General features: G+C 44.3%; 1 protein-coding gene across 1 annotated transcript in view; it reads right to left on the bottom strand.

Moving 5' to 3' along the window:
• pic (DNA damage-binding protein pic) overlaps positions 1-15107 on the bottom strand; it is a 118236-nt gene that overhangs the window by 10682 nt on the left and 92447 nt on the right. The window contains exons 19-20 of the mRNA XM_084600723.1: positions 3437-3606; positions 3246-3348 (exon numbers count right to left, since the gene is read on the bottom strand). Of these exons, the coding sequence (XP_084456849.1) occupies positions 3246-3348; positions 3437-3606 (273 nt within the window). The remainder of the gene's footprint in view (positions 1-3245; positions 3349-3436; positions 3607-15107) is intronic.

Below are 15107 nucleotides of genomic sequence, written 5' to 3'. Positions count from 1 at the left end.
AACGGCCTGCTCAGGAGAAAAGGCTGTCATTTTCTCCAAGCAGACCATGGTTAACCAAAATGCACACGTTTGCAATTCTTGCAGCTAAAAGGCCTAGTAGGGCTGAAGATCTGGCTTTGACTGGCTACAACTGTACAGCTAATTAAGCGTGCAAAGACAGCTATGGATTCAACTGGTTATAAGCTAGTTCAGACAGCCAATTCACTTTAAAGCTAAATAACAGCCAGTTTTCTTTACGCGATAATGAAGAGTGGTTCTCAGGATAAAAATATGCAACAAAGAGTGCGGGTTGTGCTTTTTTAAGTGCTCATTATGACGTTGAAGGTACAGGATGGCGCCGCAGAAATTGTTCGTAGAACTGAACTGAGCAATAACTGAAGTTCGTTAAAATGAAAGGCGTTTGCATAGTGTTCAATAGAGCTTTGGTGGGGGGTTTTAACAAAGTTCGTACAACTGAATACTACTTCGTTTAAGTGACGTTCGTTCTAGTGGTATTCTACTGTATAAAGAGTTATAGCATAGTGCGATCTGATACTGTGATCAAAGTTCATGCGCCGCCCATGCGCACGGGCTAGCGTGATCCAACGTGGCAGGTGTGTGCGTTGAAGAAGCGGATCGTGCTAAGCTGTAACCGCTATAACTCTCCAGTCAGGACATCTCGGTCATGCTTGTATCATGTCCATGCCATTACTTGACATACTGTGATGCAGCTGCAGGTCATGCTCATGCCGCGAATGAATGCACGCACTGCGCGAAGCAATAACAATCAGTTTCCATGGTTAACAAAGGTAGCAAAGACTGCGAGATGGAACTCATGGGAAAAAAACCTAGCGTAGTGAGAGCCTCCGTGAATGCACCAAGGTGCCACTGCCTCAAATGGACACGAACAGAGGACCAACTAGTCCGTCCAAATGGAAATGCTTCGCCTAGCTTTCATCATCATCATCAGCCTGACTATACCCACTGCAGGGCGGAGGCCTCTCCCATATTTCTCCACTTAACCCGGTTCTGTGCTAGCTGCATCCACTTGACCCCCGCGAATTTCTTGATCTCATCCGCCCACCTAACTTTCTGCTGCCCCCTGCTACGCTTCCTTCTCTTGGAATCTAGTTTATTACCCTAAGCGACCATCGGTTATCCTCTCTTCGCAGTACATGTCCTGACCATGCCCATTTCTTCTTCTTAATTTCCACTAGAATGTCGGTAACTTGAGTTATTTCTCTGATCCACTCTGCACGCTTCCTATCTCTTAATGTTACCCTACCATTTTTCGTTCCATAGCCTTCTGGGTTGTCCTCAACTAAGTAGAACTCTCTTGGTTAGCTTCCACGTTTCAGCCCCATAGGTGAGTACAGGTAAGATGCAACTGTTGTATACTTTCCTCTTGAGCGATACCGGTAAGCGGCTAGTCATAATCTGCGAGTGCTTGCCAAATGCGCTCCATCCCAATCTTATTGTTCTTGCTATTTCCTTTTTATGGCCTAGCTTTCACGGCCGCACAAAGTGGCTGTTTGTGACAATTATGCCCGCTCGCTCTATGTCAGGCTGAAAAAACGAGCTTTCAGCCTAAAAGTGACCTCTGCAGTATTGCTGGCGCCAAACTTGGTCGCCAAAATAGAACTTCCAGACACCATCGGTCGTGAAAGTGTGTACATTCTAATGGGGTGCGGGAAAGTTTCTGAATGAATTCCGAATTATTGAAGTCTGAAAAATCGGTTGGCTACTTACATACAAAATGACAAAATAATGGCAGAAAATATGGTGGCCTTCATTTAAATGTGTAATATACAGTGAACCCTCCTTTCCTTTGAAAACCATAAAATTTAAGCAATATTTGTCATTTTTGTTTTTACTCCACAAGCAGAGTGAAGCTCAATAAATGGAGCGAACATGCCTAACAAAAACATACGAACAAGTCAGAAATGCCTGACCAAGACCTCCCAATTAAAGCACACCTTGCAGTAGGTGCCCGGGTATACCACTTAAATGTTTATTGTGCTCCAAAAGAAAGCCATTGCTATGCATGTCTTTGCCTCATTAAGAATGAATTTTAAATGCACCTTTGCAAACATAAAAACACTTTTATGGGAAGCCCAGTAAACACTCGAAGCTCTCAACCACAGCAGCACAATTCAAGTTGTCATTTGACTTATTGGTCGTTTCGTAGTCATGGTGGGTCATGCCTAGTCATTGTAATAATTACCACTCATTGCAAACTTTTACTCATTTCCAATCAGTTGCGATCATTTCAAGTCGTCGTTTTGCATACTGGTAATTTTGTAGTCGTGATGAGTCATCCCTAGTCATTGTAGTGATCACCACTCACAGTTAAACATTTTTACTCATTTCCAATCAGTTGCGTCATTGTTTGTCCTACTGGCCATTTCGTAGTCATTAGCAGTCACGATGAGTTATGCCTAGTCATTTTACTCATTTCCAATCATTTTAAGTCGTTTTACATATTGATAATTTTGTAGTCATGATGAGTCATACCTACTCAATGTAGTCATTACCACTTATCGCTAAGCATTTCTAGTCAGTTGCGGTCATTACAAGTCGTAGCTTGACATACTGGCGATTACAAGTCATTTTTAATTATTATTAGTCATTAGCATTAGTCATTAACTATATTGATGTCTATTTATAGCTTTTATTCATTTCCTATAACCATCACTCGTTTTTATTTTAAATCTCCCTCCTCACACATCCACTTTTTGCGAGCGACACGTTAGCGCACAGATATGCGACGCACAGATCACGCGCACACATTTTCGCTAAACGGGCTAGCCTAGAAAGGTATTTCTACAAATCTTTCCGGACTCATGCAGCTTGCTGCAGCTGAAGGCGCTTTATTCCGGCCTTCTGCCACTAAGTACTTCTTACAAGAAAAAAAAAAATCCTGAGCAACAAAACACAGACGTGAAATACAGCAATTGCTGCACACGCACTGTAGTGAAAGGAGTCCACACTGTGACTGTTTGGAAGCTTGATGGCGAAAGCGAGCCGCGGCGCATCACGTGACCCATGCTGACTATTTGGTGGCGCAGCAGTGTGGGGAAAAAATTCGCGGTACTGTGAAAATTATCGGACTACAGCCCTGACATCGCGCACCCATACAGGTGCCTTTAGTTTTCGCCTCCATCAAAAAGCGGCCAGAATCCTTGGACACAGCAGTTGAGCACCCTAACTGCTGCACCACCATGACGGGGCTGTAAGCCTATTTTGAGTGCACGACAAAAGGATATAATGCATGGTCGATCTTGCCCACACTCTTGATGACTTTGGTTAAGTTCTCCTGTACTTCAAGGAGGAAAGTGTAGAAGTCGGCCGGCAGTTGTGTCACTAGACCTGAATGGCGAAGGATGAATAACAATCAATAACAACAAAAAAAAAAAAAAAAAAGCAAAACAAGGCAAAAAAAGGGAAAGGGACTCACCAATAGCACCGTGGATAGTGCCGAAGAGGACGGAGCCCTGCGTTGGTGAGGATGTCTCGCCAGGGTGCTGCATCACTAGCGAACCATGCCGGAAGACATTGACGAACTCCCCAAGGTGAAACTGCCCCACTTCTTGCAAGTGCTGCCGCTCTTCGTCTGTTGTGGCCGCACTGTTGGTAAGCACAAAATGCGAGAGGAATGCATACCATCAGGCAAAAAGCATCAAAATGTTATGCGACATGTAAAATTTAATGCCCCAAAGCTGCAAATGGGCTATGAGAGAGGCCATAGTGGATGGCTCTAGGTTAATATTATAGCGGACTCTAGAAGATGACGAACTGAGCAGTGAGCAGACAGAAGCGCTCGTGACAGATTGTCGGGTACAGTCGAACCCGGATAATTCGATTTTCGGTTATGTCGAAGTCACGGAATATCCCCTTGAAAATCCCATGCAAAAGTAAAGGAAAGCTGCGTCGTATATCGAACTCAATTTCAGCGGTCATTCGATATATCGAACTCCACACCACGCATTGGACGGTGTGCCTTCCCCAATGACGATCGCATCACCCTCGATCGTTTGCCGTGTGACGTTTTCAAGCCACGTGCGGAAGGAATGAGAGGGCACAGTTAGGCGACGGCTGGTCTAGGGCAGCGCCACACCCTTCCCCAAAGGCGCGTGCATCTGCCGCGCGCCAGCATGTGACGTTTGAGAGCCATGTGCGTGAAGGAACGAGAGGGAACTGATGCAGCTGTGGTGTTCGGGAGGAGAAAAACGCGATAGAGCGAAGCACAAGGGTGTGCCCACTCTACTGCCGAGCTTTATCTCTCCCCTTCCTCTCTCTTTCCCGGTCTTCGTCCGTAGCAGCATGCACTACACATGCGCGGATAAGCCAGCTCAGCCCGTGGTAGGCGGCTGACGCGCGATACGCATCTCGTGTCGTCGTGCTGAACGTGCGTAAGCTACTGCGACTGCGGACGCTAAGAAGCAGCAGATCCCTTCTTTCTTCTTTTTGCGAGAGTCGTTCATCCTTGCTGTCGTGCTGAATGTGCGACGTAGCGTATGCTATGGCGGCTGCAGACGTTAAGAAGCAGCAATTTTGAATTCTTTTGCTTTTGCGAGAGTTGTCCTTACTTGTCGTGTTGAATGTGTGGCGCAGCGTAAGTTATGGCGGCTGCGGACGTTAAGAAGCAGCAGATTTTTTTATTTTTCTTGCGAGAGTCGTTCATTCTTGCATCTATGCTTTGAACCAAGCAATCAAGCCTGCATCCATAGGCTGCAAGCCTGCACTGGTGTTAAGTGGGAGGAGAAAAACTTCCACAACTTCAGAGCTGTTTGGTATGCAGTGCAATTGTCAAGCACCAATGCCACCTTCCTGCCTTCACGCTGCATCCGCTGATCAAACTTGACCAGTCATTCACGGAAAAGTTCCATGCTTTCCCATTATGACAGTAGCAAACCGGGATCCTCGCGACACCACAAATACAGTGGGGATTCTTGGACTTCCCCATGACGAAGGCGGGGCACTTCTCGCTACTGCCCATATTGGTACACGAGAAAACGATCGCGCGCAATTCGCTTTGCTTGCCGCCCTTACAAGGATCACCTCTGACAGCGTGCGTCTTTGATGGTAGCATCTGGAAACACAGCCCAGTCTTGTCCCCATTGTACAAGTCCTGGTCAGGGTGTGCTTCTCGGATGCAAGGCAGTGTTTCCTGAAGCCACTTCTGCCTAGCGTCGACATCGAGCAATCCTGCCTCGTTCACAATTGCCTTGTAGACGATTTCATGTCTATCCTTGAACCGTTGAATCCAACCACCACAAGGCTGGAAATCGGTGCTATGCAGGAAGTATATACGAAGTGCTTCACCTTCTCTGCTGATATCGGGTCACTAACTGGCAGGTTTGCTAGACGGGCGTTTAAGAAACACTGGTAGAGCAGCTGTTCTACGTCTTTCTAGGCCCCATATTCGAACTCGTTTCCGGCCGTCGTCCATCGCATGAGCAGCACCGGCATAGCTTTCGTTCTCAATTTTGAATGCGTTGCGAATGATTGCCGATACTGTCAGTTGTGTCAGGCCATATTTGCGCACCAAGTTGCACACTTGCGTTGTCCTTGTGCTCACATACAATGTTCCACTCAACTTCCAGTAGTATTGCCGTTTGCTTCCTCTTTGCGCCAGTTGTGTCGCTCTTCCTGAAAAAGGATCCTCCATTACTGTTCACAGAAAACCCAGGGCCAGCAAGACCGTGGAAACGATGATGCCACACTAGGAGAGCCTCGCCAGAAAGACACGTGCACGAACGCTGTTGCGCGCCTGCCGCATAACATGTGCAACCGTGAAGCGTAGGCGTGGGCAAAGGAAATAGGGGAGGATAGTGCAGCGCACCCCGGTCAGTGCACCCTCAGAATGGACTTCTCCATCGTGCAGAGACAGAGAGGACATAAGTTCTGAGGTCTCGAAGAGGAGCGCTCAAAGTTCTCCCTAAGAACGGCCATACTTAGCAGCGTCTTACGCCTTCCCTCCTCCACCATGTGAGGAAGTGCTCCGTCCTACCCTGCGTCTCCACGGCATGCAAGCTTCCCCAGCACACCAGGCCAATGCATTGACTCGATGCGCTCTGTACTGATTTTCTTTTTCTCTTTTATGTCGCTGTCTCCTGTTGCTGCCTCCAAGTATGCGTGCACTTTTGTGGTCGCCGCATTTTTGCTGACTTTCAGTTACCATATTTGAAGGTTATAACTGATAATATAATATGCCATTGTAATAAGCGGTTCATTTGCTATAAAACACATGGCAAACCTGACGATGCAGAGGATGTTCATAGTTATATCTGATATATTGTTAAAACCGGTATTGTTATAAGTGGGTTTGACTGCATTTTAAGTTGATCAGGAAAGTCGTTTTAGCAGATGGTGACACCATATACTGTGTCCTTTCATTGCCACCAACATGTCATCTGTTTGGAGTGTAGAAATGATATACTATACTAAGCCACAATGTCATACAGACAGTTATTTGTGTTCATATCAACAAGGCAGCCTATTTTTTCCATTTCAATAATTTACAGCTACTTTTATTCTTTAATCTTGCTTAATTTGCTTTTAAAATGGATTCGAAATGAAAAATCACTCAACTAAAGACACCACCATACTTGCAGTGTGCTATAGGCAAGAACAGCTGTTGGTATCTGTGGTAAATGTTGGCGGGTGTGGTTATTTGTTTCATTCTCCTTCAAGCTACTGTGGTACTCTTAATTATAGTTTTAACAAAATCTACGCACTTCAGTTGATGACACGCTCTGCCCGCAGTTTAAGTGGCGCTGGAGTCGCTGTGCCAAAGCTGCATATTGTTTTAATACTAACCGTATGTCGTGTCCACGATGTGTGTTTGTAGACAAGAACTACCAGTAAGAAAATGAAACTACCCTATGGAAAAATTGTTTTAAATTGTTCTGCCATATTTCTCAGAAGAACGGCTGATTGGGCGAGTTGGTGAACCATGATGGACAGTAATATAAGTGCGCAACAAAGACGAGACAAAGAGGAGAAGTGGACAACGACGGCGCAGAACTGACAACTGATTTAATGGAAGAACGGAAGAGCATATATATATATACACACACTCGTTGTACCCACATGCGCAAGTCAAAATTTATAAAAATATATAAAAATATATCAGCACATGTAAAACGTCCCCCCCATCACATGCACGTGGTGAAAACTGCCGACGCACTATCGATTGTGCAGCATGGTCGTCTCTTTTTCTGTCAATGTGACAGATGTTTTACTGACACAAACATTTTGCTTCCGGTTAATATGGAAAGCCTCGGCGATTTCTCGAGTAGTCTGGTCTTTATGAAGAAACAGTATATTAGTATCAACAAAGAAAGGTACACACTCACACGCGCTACAATGTTTTGCTAAGTTTGTTTCATTCTTTTTTAAGGACTGCGCATGCTCCATCAGTCTAATGTTGATGCAACGGCCTGTCTGCCCAACATACGTACAGCCACAGGACAATGGTATTTGATATACTACACCCATCCTACAACTAACGAAACTCTTGGCGTGATTAACCTGGCATCTGTTCTTACTTCTTGTGCCACCCAGCTTTCTTTGAACTGCTGCACCTACCTTGCCAACCTTATTACAGGCGGAAAACAACACCTGTACGCCATATTTTGCACCTGATTTTTTAAACCTATGTGACAATGCATGTATATAAGGCACAACTGCAATTTTATTTCTTTCATTTTTTCTTTCTATCTGTCCGGAACACTTCAGAGAACGCAGGACCTTATCAGCACTAGCTACAAGCACTGAGTCTGGATAACCAGCCTCCCTACATCTATTAGCTTGGATTTCAAGGCTCTTAAACATTTGACAGCCATCCTAAAACAAGCTGTTACTATTCCAGATTTAACAAGTTCGGAGTGACATGACTTGTAGTTTAGAAGAGGCTTTACACTCCTAGGAGAGTACTGCCAACACACGATTCATATTAAAAGTAAACTTTAAATCTAAAAATTTCAATACATTTTTTTGAGGAACCTCAGAAGTGAACTTCAGTCCTGTACCATTCCGAGCAAAAATGTCAAGGATCTGAGGCACACTTACAGCATCCAAGGATCTAACTAAAACAAGGAAATCATCCACGTATTGGAATATACGAATGATCTTTCCAGTTAAGTCGCTCCCTATTTTTCTGTGAGTGAGTGTGAGTGTGTACCTTTCTCTGTTGATACTAATATACTGTTTCCTCATAAAGACCAGACTACTCGAGAAATCGCCGAGGCTTTCCATATTAACCGGAAGCAAAATGTTTGTGTCAGTAAAACATCCGTCGCATTGACAGAAAAAGAGATGACTATGCTGCACAATCGATAGTGCGTCGGCAGTTTTCACCACGTGCGTGTGAGGGGGGGGCGTTTTATATGTGCTGATATATTTTTATATATTTTAATAAATTTTGACTTGCGCGTGTGGGTACAACAAGTGTGTGTGTATATATATATGCTCTTCCGTTCTTCCATTAAATCAGTTGTCAGTTCTGCGCCGTCGTTGTCCACTTCTCCTCTTTGTCTCGTCTTTCTTGCGCACTTATATTGCTGTATTTCTCAGCTCCATAGCTGGATATTCATTAACTTGGGGATGGAACTTTGCAAAAAAGCAAGAAAAAAAAAAATAGTTTAAAAAGCCAGAAGACTGCCTCTTAAAAGCTAATTAAGCTTTTCGAGGTGACATAGTAAAGGTTTCAATGAGAAATTACAACATATAAAGCAGTGCTGATACCACATAATATATTCTGGTTAATTAAAAGTCATTGACAGGCAAAAAATATTCATCCAAACCAAGGAAAATAAAAGTAGAGGGATGCTTAAGCTTTGCCTTAAGAGTAGACATGATTACACTTTTGCTTCATTCTATAATTTTTTTTTAAAACCTCTGCAAATTAAAAGATTTTCTTGTTTATTATTAAAATTTTAAGAATTCTTAACACTGCAACATCAGTACACATTCCAAACACATGCTAGTAAGTCATACGCACCATAATGCATTTACTATAGGTGCCCCTTTAAAACGCTTAGTATCAATGACCCTGCGTGGCCTATGAATTACATGCATAGGCAAGCCGAGTTCGAACCTCAATAGTGACAAATTTATTTTACTGAATAACTTTTATCTTCTGAAATACGTCCTGGCCAATTTTGTTTCATTTGGACCCTCTCCCAATTCTTTAGCTACATTTCAATGTAGGGTGTTTGAAATACCCACGTAGGGTCATGAGGTTGTGACGTCATGACTCCGTTGACCAATCAAGACTTTCCTTGAGCTCTGTTTACGGCGGTGGCAGCTTTTTTGCGGAACAAGTTGTATATGCTATCATGAAACGAATTGGACCCAGGCAAAATATTTTGTTGTGGGAAAACACTACCTTTAGTGGACCAACTTTGCAGTTGCTGTATATTCAGACAACCCAACTGGTAGCACTTGCTTATAAAAAAATAAAAAGATTGGCATACACACTCACTACTGCTTACATTTAAGATTGCTGAAGCGTTATAACGACTGTGAGTCATAATTATAACTCATGACTGCGTAATGTTTGTACACTCTACACCTTACATTATGTTACTTGTAAACTGCTGAGCAATGATACTTTGAATGTACTGAGTCATGCATACAAAAAGTGTATAAAAAGTTGCATTGTTCATGACTATTCATACATTGTGACACTTTGCATTGTCGCGGTGACATCCTCCAAATTTCATACCATGGATGTTAATGGGAGACAATGATAAATGAGTGAAAAATCAAATTCCGTTTCTAACCTTGTGTTAACACTTGCTCACCAATATATCTGTACCCACCCCTTATGTAATACCCTTCGTGCATCTTTAAGGTAATAAAATGAAATGAAATGAAACCTGGTTCTGTTTCGGTTGGTTTCAACTGCCCAGCGGTGGCTGTGACATCAAAGTGGAGTCTAGTAGAGAGATGATACCGGTAAATTACCGAAGCAGGTGAAAGATTTGATTAAGAAATGCCAAAGCATGAAAGCCTCCAACTCAAGAGACAGGATAGAGCCAGCAGAGCTACAAAGCTAATCAACAGGTGGAAAGTGTTCGGCATAAGGAAGTATAACAAGAAAACCGAGCATGCTCTAAGAACAGCGGCAACCTTAAAGCAGCGTAGAGGAAATTAGGCCTAGGCAAAAGTTAGGTCAAGCAGGTTTTCAGAATGGGTACTGTACTATTGATCACATACATACTATCATAGAAAAATGTTTAAAATATAAAAAGCCCTTTACATAGCATTTGTTGATTACAAAAAAGCATTCGACTCTGTTGAAACATCGGCAGTCATACAGGCATTGTGGAATCAGGGTGTAAATGAGCCGCAATTGAAAGTACTGGAACATCTTTACAGTTGTTGCACGGCAACCATAGTTCTGCATAAAGGGAATAATAAAATTCTCGTAAGGAAGAGTGTTAGGCAAGAAGACATGATCTTCCCAGTACTATTCACGGCTTGCTTAGAGGAAATATTCAAAGACTTGGAATGGGAGCAGTTAGGGATAACGGTTGATGTAGAATACCTCAGTGATCTGAAATTCATTGATGACATTGCCTTGCTAAGTAACTCAGATGAACTGCAAGGAATGATTTATGACCTAGACAGGAAAAGCAGAAAGGTAGGGTTTCAAAATTAATATTCAGAAGACTAAAGTAATGTTCAACAGCCTCGGGAAGGAACAGCAGTTTACGTTAGGTAGACAAGCACTGGAAGTAGTAGGCGAATATGTCTACTTATGACAGGTAGTAACCGCAGATCTGGACCATGAAAAGGAAATAACAAGAAGAATAAGACTGGGATGGAGTACGTTTGGCAAGCACTCCCAGATTATGGCTAGCAGCTTACCGGTAGTGGTGAAGAAAGTATACAACAGTTGCATCTTACTTGTACTCACCTATGAGGCTGAAATGTGGAAGCTAACAAAAAGGGTTCTACATAAGTTGAGGACAATGCAGAGGGCTATGGAATGAAAAATGGTAGGGGTAACATTAAGAGATAGGAAGCGTGCAGAGTGGGTTAGAGAAATAATTCACGTTACTGGCATTCGAGTCGAAATTAGGAAGAAGAAATGGGCATATACAGGACATGTAGTGCGAAGAGAGGATAACCGATGGTCGCTTAGGGTAACAAACTGGATTCCAAGGGAAGCAAAGCATAGCAGGGGACAGCAGGAAGTTAGGTGGGAGGATGGAGTTAAGAAGTTTGCAGGGGTCAAGTGGATGCAGATACTAGTTGCACAGGACCGGGCTAATTGGAGTAACATGGGAGAGGCCTTCGCCCTGCAGTGGGTACAGTCCGGCTGATGATGCCCAACTAGAGGTAAATATTGCTCAAATGATTCATCATAAAGAACAGACAATATTAAAATAAACAGCTTTATATCTAAATTTATGTTATTTAAATTGCAAGGCTATGTTCATGCTCTCAGCGTCATATATGTGTTTTGGCAGTGGTAAACAAATGTGCAGGCTCAAACAGGCTTCCCAGTTCCCAGGCACGCTAGTTGCCTGGTGTCCTATCAGCGTGCACAAGGTCATTCACTAAGCGCTCTTGGCTGGAAGGTACCATGATAGAAAAACGTGCATGTGTAGCACGAACTTGCAGTCTTTCCACAGTTACAGCACATGAAGAGCACAGGAGAGCACAGGAACCAAGGGAACAAACACAGGAACGAGTCACGCAAATGGGCATGGATCTGGCTACTGCTGGCTATCGCAGAGTGTCAGGCCACCAATGCAATATGCAACAAGTTGTTAATTTTTTTTTTTTCTGGCCATAATTTGGAATTTTGCAGAGAAGCTTTATGTATTTTTATATACTATACATATATACTGCCAACTGATGACGATGATCATCATGTGTGCAGCGCCAGCACTGGCATAGCAATCTAACTTGTCGAACAGATTTGAGTGGGTACATGTAGCATGGTCCATCTTGACCGCAATACGAAGTGCCGTTTGACAGCAGAATTATATACCACAGCTCTGTTGAGAATGACAGTTATGTGTGCCCATTCAAGGAGGTGACAAGGCTGTCGGGAAAGGCAAGCACCTAGTAAATCAGCAAAAAAGCAGAGAATGCTTCGGTGCGACATGGAGAATAAAACTGTTTCATGCTTACATCTACTCTCGATTATGGAAGAGGCAGTTTTTTTTCTGGGACATGCAAAGATGGTGTGCTTTGCACACCGACCATTAGCATTGCTTCCCGGTGAATCTCGTTTGTTCTGAGGTGCTGTCACTTCACCCGCATGTGGTGAAATCGGGATCGGACATTCTTATACGGCACCCCAGGTCTCTGAATAAATTGGGCTGTTGCAAGCTAGTATTTCACGCTACACAGCCAAACCAAATTACGATACAGAAGAAAAATTTTCGAATTATCCAAAATTTTGAATGTTCAAACAAAACTGGAGTGGTATAATTACACTTTACTCACAATGCGGAGAAAATTATCAAAATGAAATTACCTTCTTCAAATGAGCTGTATTAGCAGATGCCGCACAACCAAATTATGCAAACTTTTTACGTATCTTGCAACTTAAGCCGCGTTGAGACTATACGCGCATCCGTCGTAAGTATCGTATTTATCGTAGTGCACATAGCTGCTGGAACTCTCGTTTATGTAGCTTGCGACCGTGCATGGTCACACTGGGCCGTTCGGTAAGGTACGTTCTTTACGACCGGCCAATCACCGCTCTCAACATGGCGCCGTACAGTAGCTAAAAAGCCACATGAGCTCATACTAGCTCCAAGAGGCACACTGCCCGAGCTGCGTTCATATCATGCAAAACGTCAGCCCCCGACAGGTTTCCACATAGGTAATACATTTGGGAAACAATATCCATGTGAATCTATGCAACTTAGCATTTTCGGGATGTGAAAATGTCACTAACGTAAGGATTCACTGGATTAACTGAACACTGTAAAGCCCAAGGTAAAAAAAGAGCGCGGTTCTTTATATTGTTACAAGCTTTGTACGCACGAGGGGTTTATTTACAGGGATCGGTACAAACAGGACTGCGGTGAAGCATACAAACGTTCCTCTGCCCTTGCTCTTCTTTCTTCTTCACCGATCTACCCGACCGCTCTTCTTTGTCTTCCGTCGACGTTCTACGAAGGCGCGTGACATTTCCCTCCTCGCAGACGAAGCCCGTCAGGCGAGTTACAGAGATCCTCTGGAATCAAATCGCTTGAGGCGGGCTACATGCACCACCTGCGACTGCCGTGACCGTCGACCATTCGCCGTTATGCGTGCTATGACGTAATTCAGGTCATTGATGCGTTCTAACACAACAAACGGTCCGGTGTAGTGTGACAGCAGTTTTTGACAAAGACCACGCTTACGGAGAGGTGTCCACAACCACACATAGTCACCAGGAGCATAGGAAACTTGTTGGTGTCGGGCGTCGTAGCGGTTCTTAGACATTCTTGCGAAGATAAAATTCGAACTCTGGCCAGCTGGCGGGCTTCTTCAGCTCTGCAGAGTGTGGTAGCAAGAGAAGGTTCGTCATGAATGAAAAATGGCAGTATGGTGTCGAGGGCACAGCGAAGCGTGCGAGCATAGAGAAGGTAGAAGGAACTGTAGCCTGTTGTCTCATGTTGCGCTGTGTTATATGCATGCGTAACGAACGGTAGAACGCCATCCCAGTCCTTATGGTCTGCAGCGACGTACATAGCCAACATGGTGGTAAGCGTCCTATTAGTTCGTTCTACCACACCGTTCGTTTGGGGATGATATGGCGTGGAGTGGCGAAAACTGCAGGCGCTGAGGCAAAGAAGTTCTTCGACAATGTCCGCTGTGAATTGGCGTCCACGGTCACTAATGATGACTGCAGGAGGGCCGTGCCGAAGAATGACGAGTCGAAGTAAAAAATTTGATACTTCAGACGCAGTAGCGGATGGTATCGTGGCTGTCTCACAGTAGCGGATTAAATAATCAACGCACACAAGAATTCATCGGTTTCCTTTAGAGGACCGTGGAAAAGGTCCAAGAAGGTCAATGCCAACTTGCTCAAACGGGGCTGTTGGAGGTGTGACTGGCTGCAGTTTTCCATGTGGGCTTGAAGTCGACAGCTTAAAGCGCTGGCATTGCACACAGCTGGCTACATATCGCTTGATCGTTGAACGCATCTTCGGCCAGTAAAATCGCTGCTGTGTGCGGTGGAGTGTTCGGGCCACTCCCAGGTGACCAGACGTGGCGTCATCATGCGTCATTTCAAGAACTGTGATACGTAGGCTTTCCGGAACGACAAGAAGCATACATGCTCCCCCAGAGGCGAAATTTTTCTTGTAAAGCACTCCTTCGCGAATGCTAAATGTGTTCTTCATAGGATCGTTGGCGGAATCAAACAGTGAAGTTAATGTTTTGTCTTTGCGTTGCTCGGTTCGGAAAACTCGGAGATCGGGGAAGGTTTGCGAAATTGGAGCCAAATATTCATCGCAATTGTCTCAGTCATTATCAGTCGTTTGAAGCGGCAAACGTGAAAGACAGTCAGCATCTGAGTGTTTATGGCCGCTTTTATGCACCACAGTAAAATTAAACTCCTGTAGGCGTAAAGCCCATCGAGCGAGCCGCCCACAGGGGTCACGAAGACTCACGAGCCAGCAAAGGGAATGGTGGTCAGTCACAATCGTGAAAGCATTCCTGTACAGATAGGAACGAAAGCGCTGTACAGAGAAAACAACGGCTAGACATTCTTGCTCCGTAACAGTGTAATTTCTACCACATTTACTCAACGAGCGGCTGGCATACGCTATCACGTGCTGATCGCGTCCATGGCGTTGTATAAGTACAGCGCCGATACCGATACCACTTGTGTCAGTGTGTACTTCAATTGGAGCTGATGGGCAGAAGTGGCGGAGGATTGCGCCCGAGGTCAAAAGAAACTTCAGATGACGGAAAGCTGAGTCACATTCGCTGATCCAATTGAATGGTGTATCTTTATGCAGTAGACTCGTAAGTGGGTAAGCGATGTCTGCAAACCTTGGTATAAGATCCCTGTAAATAAACCCCCCGTGCGTACAAAGCACGTAACATCTTGGTGAGAGGTGCTTGGGTAGCGACCACGGAGCGTTTCATCTACCGAAGAA

The sequence above is a fragment of the Amblyomma maculatum genome, chromosome 4, assembly GCF_055883805.1.
Source record: "Amblyomma maculatum isolate TAMU_Amacu chromosome 4, ASM5588380v1, whole genome shotgun sequence".
Taxonomy (NCBI): domain Eukaryota; kingdom Metazoa; phylum Arthropoda; class Arachnida; order Ixodida; family Ixodidae; genus Amblyomma; species Amblyomma maculatum.
The sequence above is the reverse complement of the archived record's forward strand: the minus strand, read 5'-3'. Positions and strand labels throughout refer to the sequence as shown.